General features: G+C 41.2%; 1 protein-coding gene across 1 annotated transcript in view; it reads right to left on the bottom strand.

Moving 5' to 3' along the window:
• Positions 1-17571, bottom strand: part of Nr2c1 (nuclear receptor subfamily 2 group C member 1) — a 56764-nt gene that overhangs the window by 21828 nt on the left and 17365 nt on the right. Inside the window, exons 4-9 of the mRNA XM_031349132.1 lie at positions 16227-16305; positions 14007-14186; positions 9909-10056; positions 9731-9821; positions 6363-6547; positions 5573-5732 (exon numbers count right to left, since the gene is read on the bottom strand). Coding sequence (XP_031204992.1) covers positions 5573-5732; positions 6363-6547; positions 9731-9821; positions 9909-10056; positions 14007-14186; positions 16227-16305 — 843 coding nt within the window. The remainder of the gene's footprint in view (positions 1-5572; positions 5733-6362; positions 6548-9730; positions 9822-9908; positions 10057-14006; positions 14187-16226; positions 16306-17571) is intronic.

Below are 17571 nucleotides of genomic sequence, written 5' to 3'. Positions count from 1 at the left end.
GGAGAGGGAGAGGGAGAGGGAGGAGAGGGAGAGAGAGAGAGAGAGAGAGAGAGTCCATCAGGTCCCTCCCACTAGAGCTGAGAGAAGTCATGGAAGAGGGCCAGGTTGTAGGAGTCAGAGAGGGTGGAGGACTCCAGAACAGGGCTCACTGAACCAAGTAAGTAAGCGGGGCCTATGTGGGTGTGAGCCTGCACCAGGTCCTCTGCATATGTTATGGCGGTTAACTGGGTGTTGTGTGGGAAGCAGACTCTTTTGCCTGATCTTAGAACTCTTCTCCTCCCGTTGAGTTGCCTTGTCCAGCCGATATGAAGGCATTTGCCTTGTCTTATCTTGTTTTGTCACATTAGGTTGTTGTCTCTTGGAGGCCTGCTCCTTCCTGAAGGAAAAATGGAGGGAGGGAGGGAGGGAGAGGTGGGGAGGGAGGAAGGGAGGGGGGAGGGGGGCAGGGAGGGAGAGAGGGAGAGAGAGAGAGAGAAGCTGGAGGAGAGTGGAAGAAGTCAAGGGAGGGGAAACTGTGGCCTGGATGTATTGTATGAGAGAACAATTTATTTTCAATTAAAAAATTAAATAAGCTGGGCAGTGGTAGCACATGCCTTTAATCCCAGCACTTGGGAGGCAGAGACAGGCAGATTTCTGAGTTCGAGGCCAGCCTGGTCTACAGAGTGAGTTCCAGGACAGCCAGGGCTACACAGAGAAACCCTGTCTCAAAAAACAAAAACCTTGTCTCAAAAAACAAACAAAAAAAAATAATTAAAGAACAATTTTCTTTGTTCAAAATTAGGTACAAAGATTTACCTAATTCTCACAGGAATAGAATGTAGGATCTCCTTTTGCTTATATGTTATAGTTTCCAATTTTGTGTTTTTATGGTGTGTGTGTTTCTTGTACATTTCTTTTTACTTCTGGTTTGTTTGTTTTTTGCTGGTTTGGGGGGACAGTTGGATGGGAGGGAGGATCTGGAGATGGGGGAGGAGAAATTGTGATCAGAATAGGTTGTATAAAAATATGATTTTCAATAGGAAAAAAAAAATTATGGAACTCAAGCATGTTAGCATATATTTTTATCTGTAATGCATTATATATGTATGTTGGACAAATGCTCTATTGAGTGAGCTCTACCCTCAGTGTGGTTTACCTATTTATTAATATTGATAGCACCAAATAATGAGACAGGGAAATAGATGGTTTAAATCCTACACAAGAAAAAGGAGGACTGGAGAGATGGCTCAGCAGTTAAGAGCACTGGCTGCTGTTGCAGAGGACCTGGGTTCAATTCCCAGCACCCACATGGCAGCTCACAACTGTCTATAACTCCAGCTCCAGGGGTTCTGGGACTCTTCACATGAACATACATAAAGGTAAAACACCAATGTACATAAAATATAAATAAATAAGTCATTTTAAAAAGAAAAGGGAAAAATACAGATTGTCTTTTGAGGACTGAACCCAGGGCCTTGGGCATGTTAAGAATGCATTCTACCATTAAATAATACCTGTAGCCTTATGATGGAAAAATTGTAAATGTTTACTAGAGCAGCAGAATAAAACATAATTCAGAAAACAAAACATTTCTGTGTGTGTGTGAGAAAGAGATGCATGTATAATGTCCACGTATGTGTGCTGATGTATGCACAGAGACAAGGGTTCATGCTGAGTGTCTTCTACAGCTCAGCACTCTTTTCTTTACTTACTGTGTACATGATATGTGCATGTGGTACGGATGTGTGCCTTGGTGTACATGTAGAGGTCAGAGGACGACTTTCAGAAGTCACCCCTCTCCACTGTGCATCGCAGGTGTCAAACTCCACAGACTCATCTCACCTCCTTTTTGGGGCTGGGTCTCTCACTGAAGGTCAGAGATCTAGCAAGAGTAGCTGGCCAGAAAGCTCCGGGGGCTCCTGCATCCCTCCTCAGAGCTAGGATCTCTGGCATCTACCCCAAGCTTGATGCTGCTGTTCTGAACTTGGGTCTTCATTTTGTGTGCTAAGTACTTATTGACTGAGCCACCTTCCTCAGCCCTACAAAACAGTTCTTAAGAGAAGCAAGCAAATAGTCAATACTTTGAAAACAAGGATGTACCAAGAATGAGTGCTTGGGAGGCAGAGGCAGGTGGATTTCTGAGTTCGAGGCCATCCTGGTCTACAGAGTAAGTTCCAGGACAGCCAGGGCTACACAGAGAAACCCTGTCTCGAAAAAAAAAAAAAAAAAAAAAAAACACAAAACAAAAACAAACAAACAAAAGAATGAGTGCAAGAATTTTGGGAAATATACCATATAAAACTGCCTGAGGCAAGTGTGGGGAGCAAAAAACTAGGGGGACTGGCAAAGACAACCAGTCCTAAAAACGAGGGATGCTATGAACCAACACCGTAGAATACTTGTCTGTCACCACAGCGCATGAGAGGACTGCGCTGCACAACCACAATATGCTACATGGCAAAACTCTGTCTCAAAAAAACCAAAGTAACGAACAGAAATCCACAAAAGAAAACAACACCTTTAAAAAGCAAGCAAGCAAGCAAACAAACAAAAAATCCTTCCAAACCTTTTCCCAAATCATTTAAAACTACCTTTAAACAAATAAAATACCAGCGGTGTGCTTTCTCGCTTCCCTTGGTGATTACCTTCTAGTTCAGCTTCTAGGTCAAATTCTAAATGTCAGAATAAACCTTGCAAAAGACTCATTGGACTTGTTAAGAGAGGTAGATTCTCCTTCAAGGTTCCATGACTCTGGATTAGGCACCCAGCACACTGATGGACTGCTGTGAACATGAGGAGATGCTGTCTCAGGACTTAAGTCTGAACAGTGAGAACTGTGGTCAGCGTTAGGGTTGGTCTGTGCAAGAAGTGGTGGAGACTTGACTAGGAATGGGAGGGGCCTTGAAAGGTCACATGATAGAGGCTGAACTGAATCCCCCATGAGCAATGGAAGCTATGGAATATATTGATTGATTGATTTTCGTGACACGGTCTTGTTACAGTTTAAATTGTCAAGTGACATAGTAGGTTGTTAACAAAGATGACACTGGTTTCAGAATCCAGGACATGATGGAGAAGATATTAGGAACATAAAATATTATCGTGACGATTCAAGCTAGAACTTTAAAAGAGCTTTAAACTACAGTGATGGAAATAAACAAGAAGGGGAAAATTCAAGTAACGGATGATCAGTTATGGTGTGGAGGAGAGTTACAACTATGGAGTAAGAAAGGTTACAAGATCAGTGTCCATAACAGTTTTAGAAACCACCTCACTCTTGTCCCATATATTTACTTTAAAGGACGGAAGTCCTGTTTACCTTAATTATCCTTTTAAGAATGATGTGAAAGAGATTTTAGAAACTCTGAGATTATAACTCAAAGTCATTAAATAATTAGTTGTTCTTACTACCCTAGAGTTTTCACCCCTCTCCTGACTGTAGCAGATACTTTCTCCTCACTACAGTTAGGCTGCTTTGAATAAGACTAAAATATACAACTCTTACTTCAGCTACAAACTGAGAATAAAATCTTCAGCTCGGGCTGGAGAGATGGCTCAGAGGTTAAGAGCACTGACTGCTCTTCCAGGTCCTGAGTTCAAATCCCAGCAACCACATAGTGGCTCATAACCATCTGTAATGGGATCTGATGCCCTCTTCTGGGGTGTCTAAAGAGAGCAACAGTGTACTCATATACATAAAATAAATAAATAGATCTTAAAAAAACCCAAAACCAACCAACCAACCAACCAAACAAACAAACAAAAAACCCCTTCAGCTCATCTGGAAGAATGTGGCATGGCTCAGCTGAAAGAATAGATATGAGAATATGCAAATTACACCAGACACCTAGAGCAGTAGAGGAACAAAGTCCTGCTTTGTTCAGGGGTTAAGAGAAAAGTTCATGATCTGAATAAGGATGTCCGCCCTGAGACTCGGGCTGAGAATGCCAGCGGAAGAACAGACCACAAAATGACTGTGATCTTGGAATCACTGAAAAGAACCCTCTTCCCAAGACTGGAAGCAAGGGTTGAGAGAAGAGAACTCATTGACTCTAGAAAGGAAAGCCAAAGTTTGATTTCATTTAATTCTCTGTCTGAAGCATTTATTTCACACAGTTAAGAATTTGAGAATCTCTCTAAGTAGGTTGACAGCTGCTATCTAGAGCGGCCGTTTGTCCTGGCTTGCACTGGGCCTCTGTCTACAGCTCTCTTGTCCTCCCTCCAATCTAAGTCCAGAGCAGGAAATGAAACTGAGAACACAAAAGAATGTATTTTAGTTAGAATATGAACGAACAATGGGAAAAAGCCCTTTGCCTTGATCCCTTGTCTGTAGCTCCAACAATAACTTTTAAGCATGGTATTGGTCATTCTCCTTACCTTTTCTTATATCACCCATGAAAACTTTCCTTGTGAGGTGCAGATAACATGCTTGAATTATTCCTAAGTTATCTTTAGTAACGTTCTATATGAGAATTGGTCTCCCTGATATACTTAATTGGTGTGTCATGTTGCGTTAATTAAGCCATAGTGAACTTTTTCTGTGGCTATTTCAACCAAGCTGAATTCTGAAGTACCAATCTTATGTGGTGTTTTAGTCTATGACACATTTATTTTCTGCCCATTATTTTTAATGGTAAAACACATAGTTATTGACAGTACAGACACTTATCATTTAATAGCTATTATAAATGTATTTCCTAAGAAATGTAGGAAAGTTTATTAACTATTGTAAATCATTCTTACATGCTCCAGAACAGCTATGTGTAACACATATATTGCTATGTGTAATCTACATCTGCTTATTCACCCCTTTCTAATGGTATTCACAACTGGCAGAGCAAAGACCAAAGCAGGGGGTCCATTATGGTGTTAATGAGGTCTCAGTGGGGAGCACATCCAAGCTCTGTTAGGGCATATTAATTTGAATAACAAATCAAATGTTGGAAAGCGATTTCTAGGCTTCATCTATCTTGCTGTCATGGGCATGCACAGAGGCTAAGCTGAGTAATGGTACAGGTTGCCTAGCATATGTGGGGCCATAGACATAGGGTATGTCTGGTTCATCCCCAGCACCATTACAAAATGTATTTAGGAGAATGAAAGGAATTTCAAATGCTTCTTTTCCAAAATGGTTCTAAAATATACTAATGGACACAAACCTGAGGCTAAAATGTATAAAATGATATGCACCCTCACATGAGAACGCTAAAGGTAGCTAAGGTAAGGAACATACACATTTATCATTTCTAACCTCAAAGCAAAATATCTGGGTCTTAGACACCAATTAATGCTAAAATAAGTTAACAGGCAGGCATTGAACAAAGCAGAGCACTCAGTTCACAAAGACTGCCCATGCTTAAAGAAAAGCTACTGCGGCTAAAATCTAACCAACTAACTGTGCTGTCGCAATTGACGGACAACAAGCTGACCCACTGTGGTCTTCTATGGCAGGGTAAGTATATGTTTCAATTCAGTTCTGAAATTCCACCAGGAATTTGCAAATTTCTGACTTTAAAAGTACAACAGGCCAATTTTGATTGTTGAAAGGAAGATCAACCTCAACAGTCACATGACATAAAGAAATGAAAGATACCCTGAAAGTAACATGTGACTCGCTGAGCAGTGGCCCCTCCTTCTCCATGCAGCTCGGCTCGCCAGCAATTAGATGCATGCTTCCTTCCATGCCCTCTTCTGAGCTCTGGCAGGAGTTGCTTTCTCCGGGAGTCAATGCTTTTGCAAGAGTGTCGAACGCCCTGTAAGGAGACATCAGAAGCTGTGAGCTTGGCCAATCTCCAACAATAAGATAAAATTCTTAGGCAAAATTCTGGAGTTAAGATTTAAGTCAAGGGTCTGTGGGAATAGCTCAGTAGGCTGTCTAGAATCCATCAGGCCCTGGGTTAGGCCAAGGACTATGCAGAGGGAAGTTTAAGCCTAAAAATTTTTTTGCAAATAGGGAAGGATTATGGCTCAGTGGTAGAAGGCTTGTGTAGTGTACAGGAGGCCGGGAACCCACCTCCAGTGCCACTGTCTGAGAGAGCTCTGCACACACAAAGCAAGAAAACAACAACTAAGCGTGCTTCCAAAACCAGCTGTCTTGTGTGACAGACAGACTGCTGGGTTGCAGTGACCTCTGACATGTTTCAAAAATCAGTAAGTTAAACTTAGTAAGTGTAAATTGGAGAATTTCATACTACCATGCTACAAAGAAATTACAATCTCTTCAAGTATGAGAGAAAGAAAAAGCTACTGCTTTTCACACTTACTCCTACACATACGAATCATTTATGCCAGGCTTCAGCACTAACTTTACAGCTAGACTTTAATGCAAAGGCATTTTGGTCAATTAAAATGAGACTTAGACGATGAGACCACACAGAGCCTACCTTGAAACATCGCCGTTGGTCTGAATATCATGATGAAAAGCACCGAAGGATGTATCCCCGTTGCGAAAGCTCTGCACCACGGGCAGATCACCACCACAGTGAGAGAGGTCTTTAGCTTTGCCGAGATTCGCTAATGACGTGACCACACTGGCCAATGTGCTTAAGTCTCCCTGACACGATTCAGCCTTTAAGGAAAGAAGAAAGCACTACAATTTTGCAAGGTGGTACTGATATATTTTAAAACTTTAAATGTCAAGTTCTAGATTTTCTTTGAAATACTCAAAGAAAAGCATATCAGTAAATTAAATTGATGAATACAGCAGCTCATTTCTGTAATCCCCACAACTCATGAAACTGAGGCAGAAGGATTACCACAAGTTCAAGGCCAGCATGGATTATATAATGAGTTCTAGACTTTGCTGGACTACACAGTGAGAGCCTGCCCTTAAAAAGAGAGAGACGGAAAGAAACAGACAGACAGATACAGATACAGATAAACTGACTCTTGAGGAAATACAGGCTTTAAAATAGATATAAGTTCTTAAAAAAATTTTTATAAAAGTTTAAAAGAAAAATTATACTACTCTACTTACTAGCTAATCTATCCAAGTCATAGTTACTTTCTCTATAAAAAGATACTAAATTTGGTAAAAATTCAAATTATTTTTAGCATTGACTTAATATTATTAAATTTTCCAAATTTTCTTTAAGATTAAAACAATTTTAATTCTATGTGTATGGGTGTTTTGACTGCATGTATGTCTGTTCAACACATGAAGCCTGGTGCCTCAGAGGTCAACAGAGGGCACTGGATCCCCTGGAACTGGAGTTATGGATGGTTGTGAGCTGTCATGTGGGTGCTGGGAAATGAATGTGGGTCTTCCACAAGAGTACTGAAGCCCCTCTAAGCTATCCTTAACCTCTAAGCTATCTCATCTCTCCAGGCCCAAAGATTTAGTTTTACTTCTTAAATAATGTGTATTTACTCATGTCTATGTGTGGGTATATTCATGACTGCAGGTGTTTATGAGGCTAGCAAGGAGCACTGGCTCCCCAGGAGGTAGAGTTACAGATGGCTGTGGGCCACCTGATGCAAAGGCTAGGAGATGAATTCTGATCCTCTGTAAGAGCAATCTGTGCTCCTAACTACTAGGCCATCTTTCTAGCCCCTCAAAACCTCTTACCTCACAAGCTGGTATGGCATCTAAATGCACTGGCTGCCCCTCTTTTCTCAGAAGTGTTCTGTCTACCACTCTTCAGCTGAAGTCACTGCACAGGAAGAGCAGAGGAGCTCTTCATTTTCCTTCCTTTCAGCTCTCAGTCTTAAAAGCAATGAGCTGACACTCAGCAACTTCTCAAAGTGATACATGAGCTTTTGGAAATATTTCTAATTCAAAGGTTTTTTATAAACTCAATGCTTCAGTTTATTAAATTCCTTGGGGGCCAGGTACATGCAACAGTGGTTTAAGGGCTTGGCATTCCACCTTTGGATGCTGGGATTGAACCAAGACCTCATGTATGCGGCATATGTTCTTCCACTGAATGACACCTTAGTCCTCTGGGACTGAGTGCTGCAGAGCCGGAGCCCAGTGCAGGGAGAAGAATGTCTTCCCACAAGCACCCTCAAATCTTCTCAGGGCCAGCAAGACTGCTCAGAGTAAAAGCACTTGTCACCAACAATGGTGACGAGTTTAAGGCCCAAATCCCACGTGATGGAAAGGAAGCACTGACTCCAGAAAGCTGTCCTCTGACCTTCATGTGTATTGTGAATACACACACACACACACACACACACACACACACACACAGTAAATACAAATAGATTTTTTTTAAAAAAAATCTTTTTAGGAAATGTTTTCTTCTTCTCATACAATTTTTGAAAACTCCAGAAAATTGCCACATTTTACCTAAATAAAAGTTTTTTGAGCAGGGGAGATGGCTTAGTGGGCAACAGTGGCTGCTGTGGAGCACAAAGGTCTGAGTTCGGATCCCCAGCACACACATAAACAACCACGTGTGTGTTCCTGTAACCGTGACACTGGGGAGAGACTGTGGGGACTCACTGGCTGCTAACCCGATGGGACATCTGATGCTGGGTTCAGCAAGACTCTATGTCAAGGCAATAAGGTGGACAGCAATCAACAGCAGGACATCCCTTCTGGCCTTAGTGAACATGAGGGTCCCCACAAGCATGTGTGTGTGTGCGTGTGTGTGTGTGTGTGTGTGTTTCCTTTAGACCCCGTGACAAATGAAGATCTGTTTCAGTCTCAGGGACTCTGGAGAGCTTGGCTGCATAATCTGAAAGCACAGGCCATCTCTTCCTGCTCTGACACCACCCCCCACCCCCCCCCACCCCCGCCTCCAGGCGTGCTTCCTACTCTGACTCAGGAAGCATGGTGCTGTGTATAATCCTGACACTCATAGTACACCCAAAACTTCCTCTTTTTTTAAGTATGTATGTATGTATGTATGTATGTATGTATGTATGTATGTATGTATGTAGCATTCTGCCTGCATGTGTGCCTGCAGGCCAGAAGAGGGCACCAGATCTCATTACAGATGGTTGTGAGCCTCTATATGGGTGCTAGGAATTGAACTCAGGAACTCAGGAAGAACAGCCAGTGCTCCTAACTTCTGAGCCATCTCCAGCCCTCCAAGAGTTTCTCTTTACTTGAAGCTACCTTAAATATTAGCACAAATAAATCTAGCAGGGAAAATCAGAGGGATCTAAAAAAAGAGGTAAGAAGTCTGTGCTATCCTTCTCCTGCTTTTTCAGATGGGTTCACCATACATCATAGATGACCTTCAAATCAGAGTGTAGACCAGGCTGGCTGCCCTTGTCATCACTGCCCTGCCTTTAGCCTTCCGAGTTGCCAGGATTACAGGCGGTATACTGTTCTGTTAGGTTTGGACTAACCTAAAGTTAATTTTTGGATGATACTTATTTTAAAATGAAAGAAACTGGAAACAGTTTTAAATGTTCTTTGCTTTCATGTTAGAGATAAAATTTTAATAGCATAGTGAAGAATTTTATCAAGTAAGCTTAGCTTTAGAAACATGAATTAGAGGCTGGAAAGAGAGCTTAGCAGTTAAGAGCCCTGACTGCTCTTCCAAAGGTCATGAGTTCAATTCCCAGCAGCCACATGGCAGCTCCCAACCATCTTTAGTGGGATCTCACGCTATTTTCTGGCATGCAGGCATACAAGCAAACAGAATACTCATATACATAAAATACATACATACAGAAAATCTTTTGAAAAAGGAAACAGGGATTATTGCTCTGTATACAGTGCATGGGATGAGACTCCAGCAGGACAGGGACGGGGAGGGGCAGAGGTGGAGGAGGGTCTTTAAATTATGCTATATACCTTATCTGGTGTCATTAGCATAGTTGGTTCTGTTTTTATCCCGGAAGGATGAATATTCACAAACATTCCTGAATCCAACAGTCCAGCTGACCTGCAACAAATGAGGCACAAGTTTTCATCTTACTAGATCTTAGAAGAGGAGCAAATGACGCACTGTTTAATGTCAGCTGCAGGGCACCTGGCAGTCTCGCTGTCTGTCACAAACGTTGGCGTTGCAGCTAGAGGGCTTCGGAGGTCCTTGCGGATGTAGATTTTTTCTGTTGAAGCTGCACAGTTGGAAGACTTTTCTCGGGATACTTCAATGGGTTTTCTTTCACACTGAACAGCTACAAAAACATGTTAAATAATTACACTACAATACAGACTCTATGGAAAACTGCAAATCTAAGCTTCATGTTTTCAACATGGCTAATGAGACACTGCTTCCAGATGGATCCCAAAGGCAGCCATCAATCTTTACAAAATCTATTCAACAACATTGCTCCCTGTATTAGCATTCTGATTGCCATGAACAGACAATGACCAAGGCAACTCTTACAAAGGACAGCATTTAATTGGGGCTGGCTTACAAGGTCAGAGGTTCAGTCAATTATCATCAAGGTGGGAGAATGGCAGTGTCCAGGCAAGCATGGGGCTGGAGGAGCTGAGGGTTCTACCTTTGTTCTGAAGGCAGCTAGCAGAATGCTGGCTTCCAGGAAGCCAGGACAAAGGTCTTAAAGCCTATATCCACAGTGACACACCTACTCCAACAAGGGCACACACACTTCAACAAAGCCATACCTCCAAATAGTGCTACTCCTTGGGCCAAGCAAATTCAAACAGCCACATTCCACTCCTTGGCTCCCATAGGCTTGTTCAAACATGAGTCTATGGGAGCCATACCTAAACATTGCATAATGCAAAAAACATTTAGATCAACTTCAGAAGTCCCCATAGTCCATAGCAGCCTCAACAGTGTTAAAAGTCCAAAGTTCAAAGTCTCTTCTGACATTCATCCAGTCACTTAACTATAATCCCCAAAGCAAGACTGGAAACCAGATGGGCCCTGCATCTCCATGTCTGAGTTCAAAGCAGTCTTCAGATCTCCAACTCCTTTTTCATCTTTGTTGATGGCAACAAACTTCTTTCTCCTGGACTGGTTCCACTCCATTATCAGCTTTCCTCAGCAGATAGCCCACTGCTCTGGTATCTCCTGGTAACATTTTGGGGTCTCCAAGGCAATTACAACATTACAGCTTATTTGTTCCAATGTCTGGGATCCACACATGATCTTCTGGGCTCCTCCAAAGGGCTGGTGTCACTTCTCCAGCTTTGTCCTCTGTAGCACTCTAGGCTTTGGTTGACTCCACTTTGCTGCTGCCACTGTTCTTAGTGGTCATCCCGTGGTATTGGCATCTCTAATACACTGTGGTCTTCTGCTACAACCAGGCTTCACCAATAGCCTCTCATAGGTTTTCTTCATGAACAAACTTGGCTATCTCTGGAACACAGTTTCTTTGTGCTCTCAGAAAATACTTCCTAGAAGATTTTACTTCAGTGATGCTGGTCTTTTCTTAATCACTGCTAATTTCTTAGCTCCAGCTAACCAGTATCAAATGTCCCAGTACTCCGTTCTATTCTTGGCTCTAAAGCTAGAGCCACATGGCCTAAGCTGCCCAGTTCTGGGGCTGGAACATGGCCCCCTTGTTCTATTACATTATCACCAGCTTTCTGTTTTCCAACTCCTTCACTGCCTAAGCTTCGCTGTCCTGAAATTTGCTCTGTAGATTGACTTTGATCTCAAAGATCTGCATGGCTCTATCTCCTGAATGCTGGGATTAAAAGTGTATACCACCATGCCTGGAGTTAAGCTCTTCCTCACCTAGAACCTGTTCTGTCACAGGATGGCCTTGAACTCAGAGATCTGCTTGGCTTTGTCTCCTAAAGGTGTGTACCACCATGCCTAGGACTGAGCTTTTCATGGCCACTGTTCCACAAGATCCAGATCAAAAACCTATGTCTTCCAACCTCAAAATCATGATCACAAGTGTCCCCTCCATTTCTGGATGGTAATTCACTCCACATTAAAAGTCCAAACTATTCCTTGTTCAACTGCAAACACAAACAATAAATTTAGCTGGTGGGATCTTGCCCTGAGATTAGCACTCCTTTAATTTCTTTATCCCTGATTACAGGATTGAGCTCCATTTCATTTCCTGTGGCTCCTTTATTACTTGAACCATACATTTTATATTTTTTCTTTCTAAGATTCCTATGCTTGTTCAAAACACTCTTTATGAGATTTTACCAGAGAACAAAGTTTCTGTTGGGCTTTTTTGAGACTTCCTTTGTCAATATAATTAATATAAATCTCTTTATCTTAGCCTCAGGTAGACTCTTCAGACAAGGCAAAAAGCAGCCATATTTTTCACCAAAATATTACAAGAACAGTCTCTCAGCCACATATTAGAATTCTTCTCTGAAACCTCTACAGCCAGGTTTCTACAGTTCAAATCACCCTCAGCAACAAAGTCTTCCATAGTCCTACTAGGATGGTTCATTAACCCCACTTAAAGCATTCCACTGCTTTCCAAACCCAAAGCCCCCAAATCCACATTCTTCTAAACAAAGGCATGGTCTGGCCTATCACAATACCCTAGTCCCTGGAACCAACTTCTGTCTTAGCATTTTACTGCTGTGAAGAGACACCATGACCAAGCCACCTCTTATAAAGGACAACATTTAATTGGGGCTGGCTTATAGATTCAGTCCATTATCAAGGTGGGAACATGGCAGCATCCAGGCAGGAGCTGAGAGTTCCACCTCTTGTACTGAAGGCAGCTAGGAGAAGACTGGCTTCCAGGCAGTTAAGACAAGGGTCTTAAAGCCCGCAGCTACAGTGACACACCTACTCTAAGAAGGCCACACCTCCAAATAGTGCCACTTCCTGGGCCAATCATATTCAAACCACCACACTCCCTATTAGTAAAACTGGTCAATTTACCTGTTATTCCCACCTCTCTCTATTTTGGCACTCCAATGGAAGAAAAATAGAACTCTTAAAAAACCCTCACTATTGGGCCTGGTGAGATGGCTCAGCAGGTAAGAGCACTGACTGCTCTTCTGAAGGTCAAATCCCAGCAACCACATGGTGGCTTACAAGCACCTGTAATGAGATCTGACACCCACTTCTGGTTCGTCTAAAGACAGCTACAGTGTACTTATTTATAATAATAAACAAACCTTTAAAAAAAAAACCCTCACTATCAAGAAGGAAGAACTGAAGTGACATGCCCCTTGTATATACAGAGCTAAAAAAAAGAAAGTTGATCAATTGAAGATAATATTGATAGAAAAGGTCTAAGTGGTGCCTCTAGTTAAAAAATAAATCTGTATTACATATAAGTTCATCTATACAATATGCGATATCTGTAAGAATCTTGTAATACCTAAAGAGGAGGCAAAACATTTGCTAACGGATATTTTTCTTTTGGGGTAGAGGGGAGAGCAAACTGTGAACTCAGCTTCAGGCACCTTAGTTGTCCAGTGCTTTGCCGAGTTTCCAACTTTTCCTCTGTTAAGGTGGCAACAGTGTAACCAGCTGCAGAGAACTGCCTTGAGGTTGTGGGATTCTCACTGTTTAATCTCACTGCTGTCTAGCTGCTTTAATGATACACAGTTTTAAGTTTAACAATGTTACTGACAATTTAGGAAAGGACAAAAATCACTAGAAATTCTATTAGGCACATTACATTTTTAAAATTCTGAGACAACTTACAAAAATCATTTGAGTGCTAAGTATCAACTGATGTGCTTGCCAAAAATATTTGTTTATTCAATAATAAATACACACACACACACACACACACACATATATATATATATATATATATATATATATATATATATACATACATATATATTCTATTGTTAGTTGGACAGCTATGGATTTAAAGGTACCTGCCATGGTTTGAACAAGAAGAGCCTTGCTGGAGAAAGTATGCTCGTGAGTGAATCTTGAGGGCTTATATACTCACTCCACTTTCTCTTTGGGGCTAAAATGTGATCAGCTTGCTTCGTGGTCCTGCTAGCTCACTATACCTTCCTGGCCTCTGCAACCATAAACCCAGATAACCTTATTCTTCCTTCAGTCCTTTTTGTCCTGACGTTTTATCACAGGGACAGAAAAGTAACTACGAAACCATGTATACTTGAGCTGCTTAAATGCACTAACTCGTATGCACTTTCCATTCACTGAAGTGTTAAAAACCACTCCTCCATTAAAGCAGGTACATACAGTCTTGTTTCATCCCGAAGGCAATGCAGCGCTGTAACCTGCAGTATTGGCAGCGGTTTCGGTGGTGCTTGTTAATAATACAGTCTTTGGATCCTCGACACGAATATACTAGATTTTTTCGGATGCTTCTTTTAAAAAATCCTTTGCAGCCTTCACAAGTTATTGCTCCATAATGACGTCCTAGAGATGAAATGTTTAAAAACACACTATAGATCAGAAGCGAAATAATTTCATTTTTTTTTAAAACAACAATATATAAAACAAAATTATGATTTTGAGATTCTGACAAATTTTTGTTAGGATTTATTTAGGTAGAAAATCAAACAACCATATTTGATGGTAAGCTTAATAATGATACAGAGTTTTAAATTTTATAATGTAACATTAAAAATGTTAGAGTGCAACTGAGCGGTGGTGGTGCACACCTTTAATCCCAGCACTTGGGAGGCAGAGGCAGGAGGATTTCTGAGTTCGAGGCCAGCCTGGTCTACAGAGTGAGTTCTAGGACAGACAGAGCTATACAGAGAAACCCTGTAAAGTTAGAGCGCATAAAAATGAAAACATAAAATTTTAAATCCCGTGCTGATGATTTAGTAAGCATTCAATAAGTTAGCCATTAAATAAAAAAAAGTTAGAGAACTTATGAAAGATAATAAAATCATTATCAAGAATTCTATTATGCATGTTAAAATTTTTAATTCTGAGAAAACTTACGAATTATAGTTTTGTCATATATTGTGTAACAGTGTGTGTGTTTTTGTTGTTGTTGTTGTTTTCTTTTCCCCCTGCTGATGACCAAATACAGCACCTTATACTTGTTAGGCAAACATTCTACCACCAATCTGTATCCTTTGCTATAACAGATATTTTAATATTAAAGCTGTATGGTCTAAAAAAGTGAAAAATGCTACCTAGTCATGAAAATATAATCATCTTTCTTTGTGAGTTTCACTTTCAAAACCTTTGAGTAAAGCTCCTAAAGTCTGGGGCTAGCGAGATGGATCAGCAGTTACGAGCACTTGCTGCTCTTACAGAGGGTCCATGATTGAGTCACCACCCCACACCCACCACCCTTTGGTAGCTCTAGCTCCAGAGAACTGATAATCTCTTCTAGCCTGCACAGGTATTGGGCCCACACACCCATGCATACACACGTGTATTCGAGTACACACACGCATACACACACACACACACACACACACACACACACGCGCGTGCACACATAATATTAACAAATTAATGGAGCTTTTGTAATGAAATTTCAAAAAAAATTTAACAAAACAAAGTTGGGCCCTTAAACTCTGTCCCACTACAACCTGTGAATATATATGACCAGAGGCTGAGTGTGTATCTCTGACAGGAAGTAAGCATTGGTCAGAACTTAGATGGCTTACCTCTGATCACTTGTAACCAACTCTGAGAACAATCCACCCAGTCTGTCTCTGGCAGATCCTATCTGATCGCAGAAGCTAGTCAGAGGTGGGCCTGGTTCATTCTTGGATAGGAAAATAACTAAATCTGTTATTTAGAACTACAAATAAAGGCTAACCAAAAAAATCTTCTACTTCTGCAACTCAGTGTCCTCTGAATTCCTGGAGCAGGGCTTGGGGAAGTGTATTAACAATATATTAACACCATAATGTATTATTAAAGACCATAATTCATTTTTCTTTTTTTCTTTTTTTTTTTTAATTTTAATTTTGAGTGTGTGTATTTTTGACTTTAATTTTTTCTTTTCTTTTCTTTTTTTTTTTTTGGTTTTTCGAGACAGAGTTTCTCTGTGTAACCCTGGCTGTCCTGGAACTCACTCTGTAGACCAGGCTGGCCTCGAACTCAGAAATCTGCCTGCCTCTGCCTCTCAAGTGCTGGGATTAAGGACTTAATCCCAGTGCACCACCACCGCCCGGCTCACAATTCATTTTTCAATGATTCCTTTGGCAAATTTAATTTTTACATTTAAAACTTTTCTATGTGTTTACTTCTAAACAGTAAAACCAAAACAAATATTTTATACCATTATAAATCACATTAATTGGCACTGAAGAAAAAATAAAACAAGACAAATAAAAACCAGAGAGAGAAAAGTGAGGTTTTACAGACCACAAATATGAAGCATATAAACAACATATTCCTCTGTTTATTTTTTAATTTTAGAGGAAACACAGTTGAGGATCAGTTACTTTAACAGTTTAACATACACAGGATTATTTTTAATCATACCTGATGCTTTGTCTCCACACACAACACAAAGATCAAAAACTTTATTTGGTCCCTGGTCAGGAGAATTTTCTGTTAAGAGCTTTTAAAAGAAGAAAAATGTTATTAATCACAATAGCTTCATGATGTTCACACAGAAAGAATATGAAGTTAGAGTTACTTCTTACTGTGATGTGAGTTATTCTTAAAACTAAGAATCCTATTAATGAGGATATACAGTTAAACTAGTCTTCCTTCACACATAGGCAAACCCTTACGTGTCACACAAAGCAACATCCAAGAGCTTCTTTTCCCTTCTTCCACAGCGACCACAGTTCCACAGAGAATCAAAATGAGGGCTGGAGGGATGGCTCAGCGGGTGAGAGCACCAACTGCTCTTCCAGAGGTCCTGAGTTCAAATCCCAGTACCCACATGGTGGCTCACAACCATCTGAAATGGGATCTGATGCCCTCTTCTGGTGTGTCTTAAGACAGTGACAGTGTACTCATATACATAAAATAAATAAATCTTAAAAAAAAAAAATCAAAATGAGTACCCTGGATGACACACACCTTTGACACACACCTTTTGAGGTGGGGTGGGGAAGCCAGGGGAATCTTTGTATATTCAAGGCCAGCCTGGTCTGCTTAGTTAACTCCAGTCCAGCCAGGGCTACATAGTGAGACTCTCTCAAAACCAAAACACCAAAACCCAACTGGTGGTGACCCCGTGGTTAAGAGCACTTGCTGCTCTTGCAGAGGGGGTTCAGTTCCCAGCACCCACATCAGGAATTCACAACTGATGGGTGAGTCTAGTTCAGGGATTGATGCTGTCTTCTGGCTTCCACAGGCACCTGCAGACACACTGCGCATACACATATCCTCAGGTATATAAATACATATGAAATCAATTTTCTTTAAGAAGCTCAACATGCAAATACATGAGTGTTTTAAAACGTAAGCCACTCATATACACTGATGTTATTCATATAAAATATGTGTAATTATTCTAAAAGTTTGTCTTTGACAGTTCAGAACCCTTCCAAACTAGTACTGAATGGCACGGCAAAAACATATAATAAAGCTGGATGGGGGGGGTGTGAGGAGGGCGGGGGGGATTCGCACCTGTCATGTCAGCATGCAGGATGCTAGGGGGGCAAGGTCTGTGAATTCAAAACAGCTTGGGCTATAGGAAGACCCTATGTCAGATGGATAAGCCCTGCTGCATCCAGACCCTAAAGTGACAGCATAAAAAGATAGTTGTAGGCCGGGTGGTGGTGGCGCACGCTTTTAAACCCAGCGCTTGGGAGGCAGAGGCAGGTAGATTTCTGAGTTTGAGGCCAGCCTGGTCTACAGAGTGAGTTCCAGG

Source organism: Mastomys coucha, unplaced genomic scaffold (genome assembly GCF_008632895.1).
Source record: "Mastomys coucha isolate ucsf_1 unplaced genomic scaffold, UCSF_Mcou_1 pScaffold4, whole genome shotgun sequence".
NCBI lineage: Eukaryota > Metazoa > Chordata > Mammalia > Rodentia > Muridae > Mastomys > Mastomys coucha.
Note: the sequence above shows the minus strand (reverse complement) of the source record. Positions and strands in the feature narration are given on the sequence as shown.